Source organism: Fukomys damarensis, unplaced genomic scaffold, assembly GCF_012274545.1.
Source record: "Fukomys damarensis isolate Sample0158 unplaced genomic scaffold, DMR_v1.0_HiC HiC_scaffold_10, whole genome shotgun sequence".
Classification (NCBI taxonomy): Eukaryota; Metazoa; Chordata; class Mammalia; order Rodentia; family Bathyergidae; genus Fukomys; species Fukomys damarensis.
Window position 1 is genome coordinate 17,196,029 of NW_022900922.1, and position 22,138 is coordinate 17,218,166.

At 38.5% G+C, this 22,138-nt stretch overlaps 1 protein-coding gene across 3 annotated transcripts; it reads left to right on the forward strand.

Annotated features, from left to right (window-relative positions):
• Positions 1 to 6,016: 6,016 nt before the first annotated feature.
• On the forward strand, positions 6,017 to 20,755 carry Slc17a2 (solute carrier family 17 member 2). 3 transcript variants are annotated; one of them, XM_019207337.2, is made up of 13 exons: positions 6,017 to 6,168; positions 6,278 to 6,342; positions 10,246 to 10,356; positions 10,689 to 10,894; positions 13,414 to 13,647; positions 13,733 to 13,820; positions 15,405 to 15,491; positions 16,860 to 16,978; positions 17,105 to 17,266; positions 17,749 to 17,881; positions 17,962 to 18,109; positions 18,871 to 18,995; positions 20,114 to 20,755. In XM_019207337.2, the coding sequence occupies exons 3-13, from the start codon at positions 10,329 to 10,331 to the stop codon at positions 20,278 to 20,280; spliced, it is 1,497 nt and encodes a 498-aa protein (XP_019062882.1). In that variant the 5' UTR covers positions 6,017 to 6,168; positions 6,278 to 6,342; positions 10,246 to 10,328; the 3' UTR covers positions 20,281 to 20,755. The 3 variants fall into 3 exon arrangements, with proteins under 3 accessions (XP_019062882.1, XP_019062881.1, XP_010621286.1); XM_019207336.2 differs by lacking the exon at positions 6,278 to 6,342; XM_010622984.3 differs by lacking the exon at positions 6,278 to 6,342 and having other exon boundaries at positions 18,871 to 18,961.
• Positions 20,756 to 22,138: the final 1,383 nt, after the last annotated feature.

A 22,138-nucleotide genomic window follows, 5' to 3' on the forward strand; every position in this document is an offset into this window, starting at 1 on the left:
ATCATTATAATTACCCTGCATCTGCTGGTCAGAAGTCATGGACGAGTAGAACTGGGTTTTCTGTTTCAGAGTCTCACCTGACTGTAATCCAGGGGTCAGCTGGATCTAATTTCTTATCAGTGGCTTGACTGTGGAAATATCCACTTCTATCTCTCTCACACTGTTGGCAAACCCAGCTCTTTGCAGCTGCAGCAGTTTCTTGGCTGCCTCACCTTCCTGGGGTGGCCTGCAGCTCCTTGCCTTGAAGTCCCCCCAATACAATCACTTGCTTCTTCATATGGAAGTAGGAGAGAGTATGCAAGTCTGTCAGAAAAATGGAAACTTCTATAATGTATTCATATGAATAATATCCCATTGTCCTGTATCAAGTTCTGTTAGAAGAAAAGCACAGCACCTCACACACACACAGTCAGGGGCATGAATACAAATATGAACAATAGGAGACAGGGATAGTGGGGGCTGTGTAGAAATTTGTCTCACTTTATAAAAGAGCCTGCAAATCAATGTGTGTCAGTAATGTCCAGGGCTGTGGGCCTAAGCAAGACGTAGTCCAGGAAGCTAGGGAGGCTAAAAAGTGGGCCTCAGACAAATTACACATAGAATCAGAGACACAATTTCTATGACTGTAAGATTATCACCCAGAAAGAGACCAAGAATGAAAGGTTAACATCTGGCTTGATTTTTGATGTGGGCCCTGAAAGCTAGGTAGAAGAGAGTCAAGAAACCCTAAATGATATAAGGTAAGGCCCAAAGAAGGAAGAAAGTTAAGAGAGGAGAAATTTTAAAGAGAGAAAAAATAATACCAAAATTTAGTCTGTGCACCAAAATTTCAAAATTCAAGATGAAATCTAAAACTGAAATACAGAAATCAAATTCAACAAATGGAAAATGAATTTACTCCAGATGAAAATAATGTTGAAGTCAGATAAAAGCATGTTTAGGTTGTTCAAGGAAATAAATAAAGGAATTTCACTTAAAACATGAGCAAATTATGAAACTGAAATAGAAGATATTATAGAAGAAAAGTTACATGTTTTAAAAGTAGAGAAAAATATGGACATTGAAAGAAAATCTTTATTGCCAAAATAAATTCCAGACTAAATATTTCTCTGGAATAATTAGAGTTTAAATGCAGTGGTAGAGAGTATAAGAGAATTTCTATGCAAAGTAGCAGGGAACCAAACTTACTGGGACTAACATTACCTGAAACTTGATAGAACTGACAAAACCTCAGGTCCATCCCAGGCCTCACCCTGAGAGCTTCTCTTTTCTAGGAGTACTTCACCTTGGATTGGTCCTTGCTTGCCTTTTGTTGCCAGGTGGAGCCTAAGATTTTGAGGTCTGTGACAAGGACTTGAGTCTAGGGGAAGGCAACAAGAAGTTCTTGCTGTGAGTAACTAGGTAAAAATCACTTATGACCCTTCCAGTGTGGGTCAGACCAGATCACAGAGATAGAAGCTCCACCAGAAGGTCATGTAGCCAAAGCTGATGGAAAAGATTAGTGATTACTTATTTAAAGAATCCTTTTGGACGTTGGAAACTGGATAAAGAAGTTGTGGTTTTTCTATAAAATGGAATATTACTCAGCCATAAAGAGTGAGAGAATAGATTCATTCATAGGAAAATGGATACATATTGAAGATATACTCCTAAGTGAAATAAATAAGTCCCACATGTGTAAATACCAAATAGTTTCCCTGGTGTGAATATTCTGCAACAATGCATAAGATTCTAATAAGATTACTGACATTTAGAAATGGGAGGAAAGGAGCTAAAGGTGTAGGGAAGGTGTGATGCGTAGGGGAAGAACAAAAAGGGAAAAGAAAAAAATGTGAGAGAATGAAAAGATGAAAATAAAGTGTTTGTAGATGGGGAGGGGAGGAGGGGGTAAAGGGAGGGCAGAGGTAAGGGGAAAAAAATGAGAATCAAGACTTGCCATGTAAAGGTACATGATCCCAACAATGAATGTAACTGTACTGTATCCCTAAATGTACCAACAAACTCAAAAAAAAAAAAAAAAAAAAGAATCCTTTTGGAATATCTTTGTGAACCTGAGGCAGGTTTTGATGTTTTCTTGGGGTCTTGAGGATCTTAGTCTGGAGCTATCTTAATTTACCAACTTCTTTCTGACTGATATCTTATATTTAGATGGGGAAATTTCATATGTTCACATACAGAATTAAAGTAACATAATGTGAAACTTCTGGTAATCATCTCTTGTTTTGCCTTCATTTTTACTTCTCTGCATCAGGTTATTGTCAATAACAAATGTCTGGTTTAATTCTGTAGTTCCCGCATTTCATTTCTCAGCAGTATCTACTTTTCACTTAGAGGTGTTTTTGCTTCTATACATCAGATATTTATACCACACTGAAATATCTGAAAACATCAGGCTCATCATGGCCTACTTCCTACTTAAAACATTTTAATGACTCTCAATTCCTTTATATTTTTTCTACTGGATTATCTTTAACTACAGAGTGGATCTGTGAATAGAGAAAAAGAAAGCCTGGCATATACATGGACTTTTTAAAAAATCACATCTCTGTTTTCTCCCCTTTTAAAAATTACTTTTAAGGGTGCAAATTTTGCATTTGAATTACTTTATTTAAAACAAATTTGTAAACTGTTCCCCCAAAGTACTGAATGAAATTGCCACTTCCCCAAAATTTTGCATTTTTTAGTGGCCTTCACACACTGCCATGCATTTCTGTTTCCACATGTACACCTGTTTGTGTCGAGGAAGGACTGGAATCACAAGATAAAGTTCACACCCCTGTGTATTATGTAAAAGGCCTTTGTGACCTAGTCCTGTTGTCTCCTTTGTCACTGTTCCCTAAATTGGAACTTTGGTCTGGATGCTTTGAGTTTTTCCAAAGACAAAAATGAGTTTTTGCTTTTTTGATTATATAATTTAAAAAATGATCTTTTGTGCAAAAGTTCAAACAACACAGGAACACCTGAGAGAAGTCAGATTTACCTAAAGCTTCTTATACACAGAGTTAATCACCTTAGATGTTATGATGTTATTCTTTCATATTATATATATATATGTGTATATATATATATATATATGCATGAATAGACAACTACATACCTGTATATATTCACACATGTATAGGTGCACAGACACACACATAGTTTTACATTCACAGTATATAAATGTTACTTTGCTTACTCATCTTTTTGTTTGATCTTACAACTTTTTACTACCTCACTAATTAGTTAAACCTGCTAACCCACCCAAGTTAACAGCTAATCTGGTCCATATGAGCTTACATATAAATGCAAATATGTGTTAGACTTTTTCTGGGGAAATTTTTAGAAAATATGAGGTCCCTTCCCATGCATTTTCTTTCTGCTTTACTCATTTGAGATTGTATTATTTTATGTAAAAGTTCAGTGGTACAGATATGACACTCACCTTTTGCTTCCTTTTTCTGCTGTGAGGATCTGGTATCTCATCTAGATGTGTCTTTCAGGCTCTCATAAGTGGATACTGAGGCCATTTCCAGTTTATCCTTCATTTCCCCTTCTTTTAACACAATTTTCACAGAATGCTGTTTATTTAGGGAGGATCAATATTTTTATGATAATAAAATTTCCAGCAACAATATAGTATAGCTAGGCATGGTGGCGCACGCCTGTAATCCCAGCACTTGGGAGGCTGAGGCAGGAGGATCACTGTGAGTTCAAGACCAGCCTGGGCTACATAGTGAATTCCAGGGTCATCTCAACTACATAGTGAGACCCTGTCTCAAAAAAACAAAAACAAAACCAAAAAAAGAATATAGTATATAATTCCATTTAATAGATCTTGCTTTATGTCCTTTGATGAAATATTATTGTCTTCTTACTTTGAGTCTTATTTTTCTTCCAAAAATAATCTAAAACTTTTCTAGTTATTATTGTCAGAGGACATTAAAACTTTTTTCCATTTCTATTTTGAGAAAATTATTTCTATGGTTGGGACAATCAGTTGATTTTTTGAAAATCATCTATCACATTTCCAGCCAGTCCACCAAATTCTCTCAATGCTTTTGCACTGTGATTCCCAGTCTCCTTGGAGAATTCTAATTCCCCACACAGAGCCTCAGTGGCTTTACTCTTTCTGCAAGGTCCTTCCCTAAATGCCTTTCTTATTCAGTGGGGAAGCTGACCCTGCCTGCCTCCTCCGAGAAGCCTCTCTGAGATCCTCATTAAAATCCTGGTGGGATTTTAATTTGTGCTCTCTCAGCACCTCTGTAAACTTCTATTGCTACTCTTTGTTGCCCTTCATCCTAGCCCAACTGATTCTGTCTATAATAATCTCGCATAGTGGACTTTGAACTCTGTGGAGTCATGAGCCAGATATTAAACAAATTGATACTCTCAGACCCTAAGTGCTGTGTCTGGAACATAGACACACACACACACACACACACACACACACACACACACACACACACACGGGTGCGCGCACACAGAATTGAAGAATTGATAGGGAATTATTGTTAATGTCATGCCAGAAAGACCTGAATTTTTAAGGATTTCCTAACTTTCTGCTGTTCTTGATGTTTATAAATGTCACAGGTGTAACGTATTTAAGTTCTTTAAGTTCCCTGAGTTCATTATTAACACTTTGTTATGTGAAAATCATGATAGGGTTGGGAGTTTGGACTAAATACAGAAATTTTAACTATTAATGACAAGTTCATTCACTTAATGAACTACTATTTATTGATCACATGCTATCTTTCTGCTCTTTTCTCACATGGCAGAAGAGTTGAATGAGTTCCCCTGAGGCTCTTTTTTAAGGTTACTAATCCCATTCATGAGTTTTGCTCATGACCTAGTCATTTCTCAAAGGCTGTATGCCTATCACCTTGCGAGTTAGGATTTTGAAATATGCACTTGGACAGGGAAGAGCACAAACATTCGGAATATAGTGTGTACATCAGGCCGTATGCCCTGAGAACTGTGGACATGATCTCTTAGGGAGCTTACAAATATCAACATGGGACTGTATGGTTTAAATAAAACATGCAGCTTTGAAGAATATATTAAGAAGTTTCTGATAGCACTAGACACTTTCAAACCATCCTTTAATATATTCGTTTCTACAATCATGCTGTGCCTTGGCACAAATTTCTAAAATATCCCACCATCCTTTGGGAGGATAATGAAAACAACATTCTCATTTATCTTCTTGACTGTTTTCATTGGCTGCTCAGGCACATCATGACTTAACAATAAATCAACTCTCAGAAGTTTTAATTAAAGAAAATAAGTTCATTTCTCCTTATTCTCTCTCTTTCCCTGAAGAATGAATTGTGGTTTACTACAAATTGTCCCAAAGATGTCTGTGTCCTAACCCATAGAATCTGTCATTGTATTACTTTACAATTTATACATTTTATAAAAGTCAAGAGTCAACTAGGAAGATCTAGTAGCAAACACAGTCCCAAAATAAGAATCATAAAAAGGTCATAAATCCAAGCATTAGGAACCAAGGAGAAACTGTTAAGGAAGGAAAACACAAAAAGTAGCAAGGGACACAGAGGATAGCTTTGAGAAGCCTTGTTAGAGTACAGGAACCAGAGTTCACATTTGTCAGACTGTGGACATCAAATGCCTAGGAGAGTCTGGCAGAATTAACAAACCTCTTAATAGGGACGTCTTGTTTCTGAGGATCTTCTGCCAGTTAGCAAATGTACTTCCTGTCATTTGTCCACTAACCTCATGACCTGTGTCTCTCAACTATTGCTTTACTAATGCAGGAACCAATTTAAGAAGGGAATACTAGGTAGTGACAAAGAGTTGACTTCGTTTCTCCAGCCTCGAGAGCCCATCCCCTCTGCCTCTCCAGGCCACCCTCCTTTTAGGAACGGTTGTTGCCTGAATGGTTATAGACACAGTTCAAAACAGACAACCTCATGACATCATTTGATACTGACTCTGTCAGTGAGAACTTGAAAATGAAGTTAAAAATTAAGCGGCAAAGCTAAATCCAGGCACTCTGTTCTGAGAATATAGGGTCAAACCTGGTTGCTGTCTGGTCACCACGTGGCTCATTAGTTATCCCTGTGAAACCCTGCGGAGTTACCTGAAAGGGAAGAAGAGACAGAAACACTCTTTTTTCAAGGTGGCCTTATAGTTGAGGGCATCGCTACTGGTTTAATGGTGAAGGTAAGAGTGCTTTGTCTTTTGGGAAGTATTCTAATTACAAGTCTCTCAAAGATCTCTTAGTGGGAGGGAACTGTTTTAGAAGAACTAAGAGGAAAAACATTATCTACAGGTTAAGGACCTCCATTTGGGAATGGGATCTGATTCCAAAAGGAAGAAGCGACTCTCTTAAAAAAGGTAACTGGTTCAATCAACACTTAGAGTAAAGCTTGAGAGGACACTGGTGCTGACCAACACAGTGAGCGGGGATCATTTCCTCAAGTCCTGATTTTAGGACAAGTCAGACCAGCTTTGAATATGGAAGGAAATTCTGTGTAAGGTCCGGTAAGGATTGGATTTGGGACAGTGACTGATGAGTCTTCTTAGAGTTCTATGTGCATGTGAACTAATCTCTCAAGAAAAGGAGAATGTGAAGGGGGATGTGAATAAGAGTGAGTGTGAGGAAATGTGTGTACTTGGAGAGCTCAGCCTTTAGCACCTTTTAGCAGTGTGACAGGAAGCCAGAAGAACAGAGGCATGAAGGTGCCACCTCCCAACACACCCAGAGCAAATCTGCTTCCGAAACTCAGCTCCTGGCTGGAAGAAAGGCACAGGGGGCCTGCTGTAACTGTACCTTAGCTTTGGCATTACCTTGTCTTTTCCAGTTGCCCATCATTGGTGCTTAGTACACTTTATCTTTCGCTGTGATTCAATCACAAATACATTAACAATATGCCATAAGGTTAGATGTGGAATAACCAATTTTATTCCAGAACTACAGCAAGGCAGGCTGGGCCTTAGTGCTGCTCACTTTGCAGAATTCCTTCTTCCCATGTTTTCTGATATTGGTGGCAAGATAAACCCTCCCCTACCCACCTTGTGAATTTCCAGCACAGAAGAAACTACTTTAAAAAGAAAATGTTTAAAGCTAATTTAGCAACCAATCAAAACATATTTTATTTGTTGTAAGCCTGTACTTATTCATGGACCTATGTGGACCCAAGTGCTAAAGCGGCTGTGGTTATTATTGCTGTTATTAACATCAGTAACCTTTCTACAGGGTATAATATTTTACAGGACACAGGGCATGTCTTATACCTTTGTTTTCACTCCAAATAGTCTTATGAGGTCATATTATCCCCATTTCTCCTTTGAAACATTTGAAGCTTGAAAAGTTTATGAAACTTGCTCTGGTTTGGTTTGCACAGGTCAGCAGTGGGAATGTGGAACCCAGGCCCCAAGTCCCCTCTGGTCTGCAGGATCATGCTCTTTGAACTTTGAATTTACCCTAAGTAAACCAGGGGCCTTGGTTCACACAGATGATGCAAGGCAGGTTGAATGTTGAGGGAAAACTAGAGGAGTAGAAAGGCCACTAAACAAAATCATGAGTTCCAGACTAAGAAGAACAACAAAAGCACTATGCTTTTGCTTATGCATAAACCATGTCTATATTATTAATTTTATCTCAAACACAGCCTATACTGTGTCAGGAAATTATTTTCTCAATGTAAAATTTTTCTAACAATTTCATTTCAATTGTTCTATGTCTACTTACAGCTTTGACACTAGGATTCACTTTTTTTTTTTTTTTAAATCATCACTCTTGAGTGGGAAGGTCTTTGACAAAGTTCATGTTCTAATTGTTTACAATTAGCCCGTGAATTATTCTACTGTCTCAAAGTGCATATCAATTACTCTGGTGCTCAGACCCCATAATTTCACAAACTTTTGTGATTGTTTTTGAAAAATAGTTTCCATTACTATGTCATAGAAACATTCCAGTTTAGAATGGATATTATCTTGATTTCTGTATTTGTCTCATGCAAAGGATCAGGAAATAACTGAAAGTTACTGAGACAAATTCAAATAGTTGAAACTATAAAAGCAATGTGGAGTGTTTCATTCTTTGCCTTTAGACAGCAAGAGAGAATGGAAAGGGAACTTGATATAATAGGGTTATGATACAATCCCACTAGCAGAAAAAGCAAGAAAAAGTAGAGGGTTTTTGTTTAATATTCAAAGCTCAACTTAGAGTAATTTTCATCATCAAATTTTCTTCTGGAGTAAATGATCAAAACTTCATGTAAAATTGCATGAATTTTCATTTAGAGCACATTAAAGTGAAACCATTCTATTCTCTTTTGAGCTTATACTTAAAATGTTAAGGAAATAAAGAGGAAGTAGCTGTAACAGTAGAAAAGTAGCTGTCCAGGCATTACAAGACCTGGTGTGGGTTCTGTGACCTGAGTGTCTTGAGGCAACTCTTTAAGCTTTCTGCACATTAGTGGAATTAGTGCACATTGGGCCAGAGGATCTCTCTGTCTCTTTCAGTTTGAGAGCCCAGTGTTTATGAGTCATTGCGGAAGTCAATGGGAAGGCTTTACATGTAGTATAAGTGTGGTGGTGGTATGTACAGTTAAAGAATAGCCTTCTTCCAAGTCACAGGTTCTTACCTAACAAGAGAAATCAATTAGCAAATGATGAAATTCCAAAGTTTTGGCCCAGATGGCTTCTGCTAGGATCTGAGTGCAGAGCAGTGGGCTAAATTCCTGATATCATCCTAATGCTAGTAGAACCCAAGAACCTTCTAGCTCAAGCAACAGACAACATTTGTCCTGGTGCTAATCTCCTCTTGCTAGCAGTGCAGCCCTGATTTAGGACCATTGTTACCAGATGAGAGAATTGCAAAACTAGGATGGAGAGATATTATTCTCAGAACTGTGAGCTATTTGGTAAGCAGAAAAGTATTCTGACCATGTTGATGAAGCTTAATAATTATTTAGCTTCTTCTGGATACTAAGTGAGTATCTAATAATTATTTTTTATATTTAGTAAATACAGAAAAATCATAAATGATAACATGAGCATCCTGTACTGTAGTTCAGAAATAGCCACTGTAAGCACTTTTGTGAATCAGTTTCTCTGTATGTGAATACATACACTGCATGCTATTTTGCACTCCAGAGCACAAATATTTCCCTTATTTTATTTCAGTATCTTTGAAAGCATTACTCTAACAATTCATTTTTTTAAAAAAACTAATAAAATTGACTTGCCAAATTCTTGCAGTTAGGTTAATTTGTCTTTATATTTTCCTACCAGAAATCACACTACAATGGATGTTTTTAGAAAAAATTCTTCATCTTTTTCTTTCCTTATATTCTTCCATTATAAGGTCATACTTTAGAAACATCTTTAACATTAACATTTTAAGAATCTTCTTTAATTTAGGTGCAGAAATAGTACAAACTTTTGAAATATGAATATGATTCAAGTGTTTCTAAAATGATGGAAGATTCAGCTTGGGAATGGATGCAACACTGACAATATTCTTCAGATAGAGATTTTTCTTAAATATATACATACATATATATACATATATATATACATATAGGCATGGAGAATTTGTTTAATATGTAAATATAAAGCCAAACATGTTCATATTTGGGATCAGGAATTCTCTCAGCCTGTCAAAAGAGCTGGGTTTATTCATTAATGTAATTAAAATCTCCCATTCAGTATGATTTTGTAGGTGAGTGAAGACTTTGTCAGCCCTGTAAGGTGTCCAACTTGTGGGTAGCGAACAGCATTTTAAAGCTTTTCATGCAATACATATAAGTGATACACAATAACTTCTTTCATGTTCAAAGACACCATGGAACAGAGTTCTGGTTGTCCTGAGGAAAGAGAAGCATGGTCAGAATGTAAAAAAAGCACTGTTCTTGGGCTGAATTTAAATGTTCTATATCATGACTGTTACAAGTGATACTTCTTACCTTTGCATGGTTTTCTGTGGTTTAATAAAATCTTTGCAATTTTCTTCCTTAAGTTTTACAGTATCACTTGGAAAGGAGCTTTATGGTTACTATCATTTCTCATATGAGAAAATGGATAGCTATGGAATTTAAGTGGCTAGGTCTAAGGACTTACACTGAAATTTCTTTATAAAAGTACAGTCTTCCAAAACCATAGCAGGAGTGCACTGGAAAATGGAAATAATACAGTTGTGTTGGATCAAATTTTCTGCTAATGACTACAAGAGGCAACATTAGCAAGAAGAAAGGATTTCTGTGCATATTTTGGATTCTGTTCTCACCACAGATAAAAGCCTGTCGTGGTAGGAGAAATTCAGGGGAGTGGGAAATTCCACCAAAAAGTGTGCTACCAATTCCTGTAGAAGCTAAATGGACACGAAGCCTCCCCCCAGGAAAGGTAAGGCCAGTGGTCTTCATGCTTCTGTACTCTAATTTTCTCCCTCTTCCCCCATGCTGCTCTTTGGAGAGACTTTGAATGAAACATCAAAACCATTCCATCCCCCGATCCCATTAATGGCTGCTTTTTCCTAAGAAAAGGTGTTTATCAAATAAGACTATCAGGAATGAAGCCCAATAATCAGTAAATCCTGGGATCTAAGGAGTGGAATGAGTTTTGAAAAAGAAATGAAAAAGCACAGTGGAAAGTACTTTCAGATTTAGCTATGAGAGAAGTGGAAAGATGAGGCTCAGTGAGGAGCTCATTGCTTACTCTTTACCATCTTGGTGCAGATTTCTGCTCACTGCGCTATGGGCTGGCTCTGATCATGCACTTCTCAAACTTCACCATGATCACCCAGCGCGTGAGTCTGAGCATTGCCATCATCGCCATGGTGAACAGCACTCAGCAACACGATCCACTCAACGCCTCCACTGAGCAGACTCTGACAGACACTCTCCGCCACCCAAGCATGTCCAGCAAGGACTTTAAAACAAGGGTGAGTGAGATGGACAGCAAGCCTCTTCATTGGGGAGGGGGGGTTGAAAGGTTCGCTTTGATCTTGATTTTGCAGAGTATAGCAGCATGAATTTTCAATGATGAACTAAAAGGGCCTGGAAATATTTTTCTTCAAGAAATTGGTTACCTCCATGATGATAAAAACCTTTCATTGAGGTTATTTTTATTAACATGTCAGGGAACTGCAGAACATAATGAAGAATTCTAAAATGGAACTAATAGATTCCTGAGTGTCATCAGTGAAAAACTAGTTGCTCTCTGGGGGGATCCTTCTAAGTTACCCAATTCCATTTGGATCGCTGTACCTTTCATTGGTTTTGAGCTGCTTTACCCCCCTGTGAATTCTATATAATGAATAAAAAAAGCAGATGATTCCTGCCAATAGCTTTGCAGATACATTCTATCCTGAGGGCAATCACGTCTCTCCACTCATCAGTCCCACTTAATTGAACAATCAGTGTTTCTATCTATCTATCTATCATCTATTTTTCTGTGAATATGTCTTTTCCTTTTTATTTATTATTAGTACTTGTTCGCAGTATATAACGTTTACATTCCTTGTGTGGAGTTGGTTCGTGTACACAACACATCCCAATTCCTTTGTTCACCCTTACTCCCTCTCCTGTACCCCCTCCCCCTTTCCCTTCTACCATCTCTTGGTCTCCTTCCAGTTTGAGAAAGATCTATCTTCCTACTTCCTATTATCTATCTTTTATTTTGCTCTTTATTTACAATTTGAGTATCTCATATAAGAGACACCATGCGATATTTAAGTTTGTGTGTCTGATTTATTTCACTGAATGTTATAGCCACAAGGTGCTTGTGCATCTATTTTCTTTAAAATCCATTTCAGCTTTGCTTTCTGTTTATGTGTGTGTGCTTTTTTGAATTCTCCTTTGAACTCACTGGAACATGTTACTAATTCCCATTAATCAGTGAGTTTTCTCACATCTTTGTTTATGACCCATGGTCTTTAACCTTTTTAACTAGTTGTCTGGAGGACAATTTTTCCTGAAGGTAGGCTGAGGGAGGCAGAGGATATGATGGTTTGGGGATAATTCAAGTTCATTAATTTATTGTCACTTTATATCTATTATTATTGTAGTCGATTCTCCTAAGTAGTGAATAACCTAGTTCCCTCTCATATACAGCTCACTATAGAGATCCTGCTCCTGTGAGAATCTACAGCCCCTGCTGCTGTGAAAGGAGGTGCAGCTCGGGCAGTAATGGGAGGGATGGGAAGCGACTATAAACACAAATGAAGCCCTGCTCTGCACACCCCCTGCCCACTGCTCCCTCCAATTGTACAGCTTTTTTCCTAAAAAGCCAGAGGTCTGAGACCCCTGCTGTAAACCATCTTTCATTTCCTGCACATTCCTAGTGTCACCCCTGCAATTTGTAATTTATCATTTTATTACATTGGGAACAGCTTATATATCATGATGTCCCATCTTTCTTCTCTCATCCACTCTATACATTCACATGTCTGTGCTCAAGAATCCAGGACACTTTCACTCTGCTAAGCATGCTGTGTTCTCTCCACACACTGCTGCTCCAGAGCCTGGTCTTGTTTCTCAGCACACCCCTATCTGCTGTGCACGGCCCAGGGAAAGGGCTCTGAACCAGCCAGAGACACAGCTACTTTCTGATTGTTTCATATCTTCTCAAATGATGCACACTCATTTTTACTGTTTTATCCAATAAGAATGGATTTTGTTTTCTCTCATCACACAAATTATAGTCATTTTTCAAAGGATGATTCTCATACTGCTTCCTTCCTGGACCTTCCCAAATTGTTCTTTTCTCTTCTCAACATGCCTATTTTATTTGTTCATCTTCAAATAGTATTTCTAATACAAATTATATACCTTGCATTATTTATAGTTACTTTAAATTGACAAAATATTGATTAATTTATATTCTTTGCCTATCTGATTTATAACATGATGCCACATATATCTACAGGACTTCCCAAAAGTATTTACTGAGTTATATCAGAAAGGAAATATGATTTTTCTCACTTGAAACATATCTTAGAAACTTGTCTCTATCACAGAAGACCATAATTCTCAAACTTGATTTTTCTTTTAAGTTAGGGTAAGATTTAGAGATTTTGGTAAGAGTTCATTGATGCTGTATATATTTTATCCTTTCAAATAAGAGTCATTGTCACCCAACTTTTACTAAGTTGATAAAGGGCATTCTTCAACAGATAAGCTGTTTCTTGATGGCTCTTTCTACTCAGTTTTATCACCCATCTATGTAATTATTTATCTCCTTTCTTCATTTTCTGTTTCTAACCTTTTTAAGAGTCAAATTAGAGGTATAATTGGTAGTTCGTTTGGAAAAAGTAGAATGTCTAAGTTAGGCAGAAAAAAGTAGAGAAAAACTAAAATAGATACTTTGTAAAACAGTCTCATGAACCCAAGGCAAGTCTGTAGAGGGTAGATTTTCATAAAATGATTCTTAGCAAATAGTTTTTCTTCTTATTTTTTCCAGGCATCTGTGTATCAATGGAGCCCAGAGACCCAGGGCATCATCTTTAGCTCCATCAGCTATGGAATAATACTGACTCTGATCCCAAGTGGATATTTAGCAGGGATATTTGGAGCAAAACAGATGCTTGGGGCTGGTTTGCTGATATCATCACTTCTCACCCTCTTTACTCCACTAGCTGCTGACTTCGGGGTGATTTTGGTCATTGTGATTCGGACAGTGCAAGGCATGGCCCAGGTATTCAAGCATCTTCTCATTCTGAGTGGGATACAGATCCCCAAGTTCTGCAAAAGAACAAATGTCTTAATGATTTTCATTTCAGGGAATGGCATGGACCGGTCAGTTTACCATTTGGGCAAAATGGGCTCCTCCCCTGGAACGAAGCAAGCTCACCAGCATTGCAGGATCAGGTAAGGATAACCATGGCATTGTATGGTTTTGCATGGCTCTGTTCTTTTATGTCTTTCTGTGAATCAGGCAGCTTGAGGAAGAGGAAGAATAGGTACTGCTGAAAAACTCAATGATATAAGACAGCTACATAATAATGATACCTCTGTATTGTACAGACACTGAATTTGAGAAACAGAAAAGACCTTGGTGAGATAGAGTAGCTAAAACATCCATGTAGGAAAAAATTTAGATTCTTAAGTGCTACATAAGTGGAAAAAAACCAAGAGGATTGTTTTTGAAATAAAAATTATGACTATCAGGCTGAAGAGTAGAGTTTAAAGGGTCTGCAGTATTCTGAGCTCTTTCTTTTTTCTGAGCTAATTTAGTCTCACAACAACCCTCTTACGTAAAACTAGTTTGGACTGATTTTCTAAGAGGAGAGTTATGGTATGTAGAGATTAAGTGAATAATCCAAATACAAATAGCCATGAGTGGGTAGAACTGAAATTGGAACCCAGGCAGTTCAGTTGGTTTTAGAAGCCATACTCTTAGTCATGGTGCTCAATGCCCGGCCCTCCATAGTGCTCCACCACTCTGCCACCACCGTCTTACTCTGCTGTTTTCTGCAGCTTCCAACCTGAGAGTACGTACTTGAGCAGCAGAAGCAGGCTCTCAACAAACTTCTCACTCCCAGGTCCGCACATAACCATATCTTGTGGAGTTTTATCTCTCAGCACCCTCCTGCTTTCTTATTTCCTGCCAGCTCCACTGTTGCTGTTGTTACCTCCTCTATTTTCAAATGTTCTCATTGGTCTGTCTCCTCTAGGTTGATTTTTCTCAAACTGTCTCTTCCCATCAAAGGCAACCTATCTTCTTAAAGCACAGATAGGACATTTTGCTCAACTGATTGAGAATTTCAATGGGACCTCTTTATTGTGCAGATACCAATATGCCCTGCTGTCTGGTCCCAACCTGCTTTCATTTGCCCAGAACTTTCCTCCCGTGCCTTCATATCCCTGAAAAGTTTTCTGCCACCACCCTTCTTGGCAAAAATCCAGCTATCTTATTTCTTAGCTCATAGAGCAATGTTTTAATCTTATAATCACTATTAATTAGGTATTTCATAATTTGAGTCTGTAAAATGTTTTCATTGTTGTTTTAACACAAACTCCAGGGTTTACATTGTGTTACAATTGTGATAGTAAATTTTGTTCACTTTTTCTCCACTGGACCAAAATATCTTTGAGGAGAGGGACTGTTCTTTGTTAATTTTTATAAACCTTGACTTTTCTTCATTGAATCTTTTATTGCATCATGTCATAAGATGATTCTGTGATTGCAGTTTTTATGATCAACTAAGGGGTTTAAAGTAGGTTACACTGGTGCTGAGGTGCCATTGAATTAGGTGGCATATCACAATTATTCACTAATGCTAATTACTTTCTATGATGTTTCCATGGTGGGAGGGATTGTGAGTGGAGCAAAGACTTTCCTCATCCAGTAATTCTATGTCTGCCACCTCAGGGTTGAGACAGTGTCCAGATAGACCACATAGAAGCAGCTTTTGCTGTTTGCGTAAGTGTTTTTCTCCTTGTTCTCTTTAGGGGCAGCATTTGGGTCCTTCATTATCCTCTGTGTGGGTGGACTAATCTCACAGGCATTCGGCTGGCCTTTCATTTTCTACATCTTTGGTGAGTCACTCTTTGAAACTCTAGCACCTCTATTGCCCAGGAATTTGTTTTATTCTTCTTATATTAATAGAAAATATCCTTTGTCAAATAGAAAACAATGTAGACTTTGAGGACTGGTAGCATTCAGAATCTAGTCACACAGCTGACCTAAAACCATGGGTGGTTTTGACAATCCACGTGCATGTGGCAGAGAAGATAACTCTTCTCGTGGTGCCAGCTTCTGCAAAATCAGTAGTGAAAGCTTATCCTTCTTCCCTCGGCATCTTCTCAGACTCTACTTGTTAAGTGATCAAATATATACAGTTAAAATGTCCAAATTGGTTGAGTTCCCCTTCGATATGTCTTCATATTGTGTTATAAAATTACTAATTCTGCCTAAGATAACTTAACCTATTGTCTATTTGCAAGTAAATCTTGCAAAGGTCATTTCAAATGTCCCCTTCTCCGTGGGATCTTCCAGACAGATGTGAGCATTCTCTCCTATGTAATCCTTACTGCTAATTCTTTTCTAGGTTATGTTAATATGTAATCATTTATTTTGTCTTCTCATCTCCCCATTAGACTGTAAAGTGCTTGAGGCAAGGAATAAATTATATAATTTTATCACTTTAATGGCATCATAGTATCTGCATTTTAGCTTTAAAATAAAAGATGGATGAGTCTAGAAAGAGAGAGAATTTAAAGACCATTAGTCACCCAAATATTTTAATATAGAACATTCAAATAACAAATTGCAGTAATAAGACAAGGTTCTATGGATTATTATTTTGTTATAGCCAAAAGATGTCTTTAAATTTAGTTCCAGCTTGGGTGTCTTTCCCATTAAGAATACAAATCTCAGACATCTTGTTTCACAAATGTTAATCAGGTGTCGTCAAGAAATATTACATCAAAGAATCCATAATGGATATTATTTGTGGTTTGAATACAAATAAAAATGGGTAGGGCATTTTCCTTGCCACACTGGCTTCATGGCTGGTTGTTCCATGTATTTTCAACTCCTTTTCTCTTTTATTCTGACTATTCAGCACTTCCAAAACAAGACAATGAGTTTATTAAGAAGTTGCACAGAAAAACACAAAGTGCTATGAAATGGAATTTTAAGAGTAATTAATGAACCGTGCAATGGCATTTTCATGTTCAGGGCTCTGATGTTGACAAAAGTAACTCAGAATTTGAGAGGTGGCATCTGAAAAGCTTTGACGAGAAGAGGTTCATAAAATGGAAAGGAAGAAATGGGGTAATTTAGATCCTTGCGATGGAATAATCATGGAGTGACATGCATGGTCGAGGAAGAATGCTTCTGAAGAAATTCTCTTTCTCAGTGCATAAATCTATCAGAAAACTAATTGTGTCCATATTTCCCAGGTAGCATTGGCTGTGTCTGCTGTCTACTGTGGTACACGATGATTTATGATGACCCTATGCATCATCCATGCATAAGTGCCAGGGAAAAGGAGCACATTGTGTCCTCTCTGGCTCAGCAGGTACGGTGTGCCCACTCCTTTCACCTGTGGACCACCCAGACATCTCCAAGGCAGGGCATATTTCCCCTGGGAGAGGCAATCTCTGGTCTGTTCAAAGCCACGTGCTGATTAGCTATTTCCTTTCAGCCCAGTTCTCCCAGACGATCTGTCCCCATAAAGGCTATGGCCAGATGCCTACCACTTTGGGCTATTTTCACTGGGTTTTTCAGCCATTTCTGGTTATGCACCATCATCATCACGTACCTGCCGACATACATCAGTACTGTGCTCCATGTTAACATGAGAGATGTAAGTGTACTTCCCTTATTTCTATAAAATTGATGATAATGGCAATTGTTCTGTGCTGTCACTTGAATTCCAGGTTGGCATATTCATTTAACTTTCACAATGACCATGGAGAGGCACTGTACCAATTCCCATTTCACAGATACTGAAATGAGACACTGGGAGGCAAGAGAACTAGCCTTGGGTCAGTCACACAGTTACTATGGGGTAGAGGTGCATTCCACCTCTGGCCACTATGACTTACTGCCACACCAGCTGGTTCTAAAATCCCCCTTAGAAGTTAATGTTGCTCTTCTCTGGATGCCAGCACAATGCAAGTGCTGGTGCTCCTCCCTCAAACAGTAGTGTTCTGTGGTATATGATGCCGATTTCCCCCCAGCATCTCAGAATGTTGGGGCATGAGCTGGTGGTTGGTCTGCATCTCTGATAAATGTTGATGCCATATGCACTTCTGGAATTACTCTGTGTATTTTTCTTTCCCTCAGAGTGGGGTTCTGTCTTCCCTGCCATTTGTTGCTGCTGCCAGCTGTACAATTTTAGGAGGTCAGTTGGCAGACTTTCTCCTGTCCAGGAATTTTCTCAGCTTAATCAGTGTGCGAAAACTCTTTTCATCCCTAGGTAAGAATGGGCATGTGGGTTCAACTAATCAAGACCACATGACCTTACAGGGCTCCTGACATCCTGTCCTCGTTGTCCAGGCCTCCTTCTTCCATCACTCTGTGCGGTGGCCCTGCCCTTTGTGGCATCCAGTTACATGACAACCATTATTTTGCTGATACTTATTCCTGGGACCAGCAACTTGTGCGACTCAGGATTTATCATCAATACCCTAGATGTTGCCCCCAGGTAAGAGATTTACGTGAGTTTCCCTCCCCCAGATCCCCCCTCCAGATTGAGGTGTTGGACCTCAATCATCACCATGCAAAGGCTTCCTGTTATTGACATGCACTAAATGATGGCAAAATGACAAGTAACAGAAATGTCAGAACATGGCCATGACCTAATGTGGCACTGAGAACATTTTCCATTCCTCTCTAGTAACCACTTAGATTAAAAAAAAAAAATCTTCTCAAGCTTTCCAACTAAAGATTAGACTGTATGTTTTGGCAAAAGGCCCACAGATATGTGTTTTAGAAGTTTCCAGGGTGTTGATCATATTGGCTACTTGCCCTGAGCCAACTCCAGTGCTAAAAACCTCTCAGAATCAATATATCTAATCCTCTCAATTACAATGGGAAGATCATGTTGCTCCCTCCTAGGCCAGAGGTAGAGAACTGAGGCATGTGGAGGTTAAGTCATATGTCTGTGATCATGCAGGGCAGAGGTAGGATTTGGACCTATGTAATTTGGCATCAGAGTCTACATCTTGTTCTGCCTGTGGCACACTGCCTCCTGTGCTGAGCAGTGTTGTGGAAAAACTCAGTTCCTACAGAGATTAGTTCTTTGAGCTATCCTATTGACTCAGCAGGCAGGTGATTTTGGGGTTGGCAGTGAAGAGCTGCAGTAGGCAAAATGACTTTGTCATTAGAGGTGAGCTTCATTCATACTGAGTTGTGATGGCAAATGAGATGTTCTATGAAAAACTGAATATGAAATCTTCTCCATAGATACGCAAGTTTTCTCATGGGGATCTCAAGGGGATTCGGACTCATTGCAGGGATCGTCTCTTCCACCACCACTGGATTCCTTATCAGTCAGGTTGGGCATGTTATTGAACATCTGCAAGTGGCAGGTATTGTTTTAGGCACTGGAGATATATGCTGTGGTCTCAAGATGGTATGGTCTGATAGGGAAAGTGAGCACCAGTGACACAACTGCTCTAGTTGTGCAAACTTCTAGACCAGACCTTGTTGGGCAGGCTTCCTGGGGGAAGAAAACTAAAAGCTGTATTTCTCCAAGTGAACAGATGCTCAGTTCATGAAAACCAGCTGTTTGGGTTCAGAAGACAGCATGTCTGGCTCCTTAGAGGCAAAAAGCATGAGAGAATTCTCAGTTATGACCAGAGTGGATGGCCCCTATCAAGAGGATAGCAGGGAAGATCACAAAGAATCTCTCCAGATTAACTTTTTACAAAAATCATAAAAGGAAAAACATGTGGACCCAAGGCCAGTTTAAAGAGAGGTTGACTTGAGAGTAAAGAGAGGAGCTGTGAGCCATTGAGGGAACACAGGCTGAGTCTTTCCCTAGGTAGGAAGGAGGATGAAAGGGCAGAACCAGGGTGAGAAGGGAAAATTCAGGAGAGTCGATTGCAAAGCAAAATTTTGTTTTGTTTTTAATAAATCTGTATGTGACCTAGTTCCAAGATTGGTAGAGTTTTGTTTGTCATCAAATCGCTAGGAATGCAATGTGAAATGAACTATGACACAGGAGGGGCTGGGTGAAAAGGGTCAAATAGCAAATCACGCAGTACTCCTGTTGTACTGAGGTGTCCACCAAAGGGATTACAGTTTATGTATACAGCTAGAAACTAACATGGGATATTAATGATACTATCTTCAGTATAATTCATAATGTTTCAGTGAATTCTGAGATCCGAATTTCACACTTGATCTTAGCCAAAAGGCAGAGAAGCGATGAGAGATCCAAATTTCAAATAAAACGCCAGTAGTTTAATTTATTTCTGTTTAAAGAAATAGCTATCCCAACGGAGAATCCAAGATGAATTTTGGAGACATTTTGTTTCCAATAGTATCATAAAGCTTCGTTGATAACTTAAGATATCCAGTGCCTATTGTGTGTTGTTGCTTAAATACTTTGTGACTAGAACTGGAATGCACAAGAATAGAGGATTTCTGTAACTGGTGGGAAAGGAATTTGTAAGATTAGTAATTATAGTTTTCTTGTGTACAGGATTCAGAGTCTGGATGGAAGAATGTATTTTTCCTGTCTGCTGCTGTCAACATGTTCGGTTTGATCTTTTACCTCACATTTGGACAAGCAGAGATCCAGGACTGGGCCACAGAAACAACTCTCACCCGCCTCTGAGGATACAGAGTCTTGACCTTCATGTAGCATAGACCCCTAACATTTTACCTTTTTTAATCTATCGCCAAATTTTCTTCATATTCTTGACCACAGTCATAGCAGTTCTCTGCTCTCTGTGTGCGTAAGAGTCTCCTGAGGAGCCTTAAAAACATGTGGATCCCTGTACCCAGTCCAGAGACTGTGTGAATTTGTCTGGAGTGCAGTCCAAATACCATTAAATGTAGATTCCTCAAGAGATTCTAACATGCAGCCAGGATCACAACTGGTGGACAAATTTGAATAGGCAATCCTGTTGTCCTTGAATTTTCCTCTTGGAAAGGTATCAAATAAATAAAAATCTACGTGAAAATAATCACTAATAAAAACCTCCATGGGGTAGTTATGAACACAGAGATCTGTTGCGAATAGTAGCCGTGTCCTATAAAATTCAGTATAGGGCAGAATTTATAAATCTGTGATCCACAGAATTAATATTTTTTTACTCTTTTTATACACTGTGAAGCAAGTGGGTACTTATTTTTGTAGTTAAATTCTATTAAAATCCATATGTTAAAATTAAATAGACTATTTTTACTTTATTTAAATTAGGATTATTTCCATCAGGCATGACAGAAAATCATCAGTAAAAAATCCAGTGGGTGATATTGACGAGAATTCAGGGAGCGAGCTGACAGAATCAGGAAAGCTGTGTTGTGAGAAGAATCAGTATTGGAAGGGGCAGTGTGGATGCTTCCATAAGGGACAGTGACAGAGTCTCGACGATGTGATGAAAGCTAGAGGGAGATGACAAAGACCTGTCACAGAAAATTATACTTTATAAATGGGGGAGGAAAACATGAAGGTTGTAACAGGATGGAAAAAGGTACAGAGAAGTATCATGTGAGATAAAAGTTTCTCTTGAGGGTAGAAAAAAGACCGTTTGTGCTTCTGCTAGTCTCTTTGTGTTCTCAAGTTTCTCCACTTGTCAACCATCAACCTTAATAAGAATTGATGCCGGCTCCTAACAAGTAAAACATATCATCTAGACTGTCTTATACACACGGCTGGTTCTGGTTTTGCCACAACTTTTCCAGAGAGGAAGTTCCTCCCATATTTAGAATCCTAGTAGAACCAGCAGGACTAGAACCTTGAACTAATTTAGCTGGTGAAGAGAAACTCTTAATACAAATCAATAGGTAATTTTGAACAGATGCTTTAAGGAAAATATGGTCAAGTCCTAAGGGTAATATTATGTAAACCTGTTATTCTGCCTTCTTGGTCTTTACAATATAGAAGGAAGGAGAAGAAAGACAGAGAGGAGAAGGAAAAGGGAAAAGAGAAGGAAGAGGAGGAGGAAGTAAGAAAAAGAAATGAGTTGTATGGGCAAGTTTTACCTAGAAAAAATGGCAGACAATCCAATAAAAATGGGCAAATGACTTGAAATGGGATTTCAAAAAAGAAAAAATTAGGTGTTCCATAAATCTTTTTAAAATTTCAATGTCATTAGTTGTTACAAAAATGAAAATCAAAGCCACAATACCACTACATACTTCAGTGAAAGAATAACGTGAAAGAAGATGGAAAGTAGCAAATGTTGGCAAGGTGCGGGGTGAGTGGAACTGTTACATACTGTGAATGCAATTATAATCAAACCTTTGGAAAGCCGCTTGTCAGTGTCTCCTGAAGCGGACTAGGCGATTTCAATGACAGACATTTCACTGACAAGTGTATACATACATAAGAGCGTGTACAAACAGTGCCCATTGGAGCACTATCTATACGTACCCCAGACAGGAAACTTCCTGTTAAGGGATGAATGGGTAAATAAATCTGGTCCATTTCTTCAGCAGTAAGAGTCAAAAGATCCTTAAACTCAAGAGAGGTTTTAAAATAGACAAAAAAAAAAAAAAA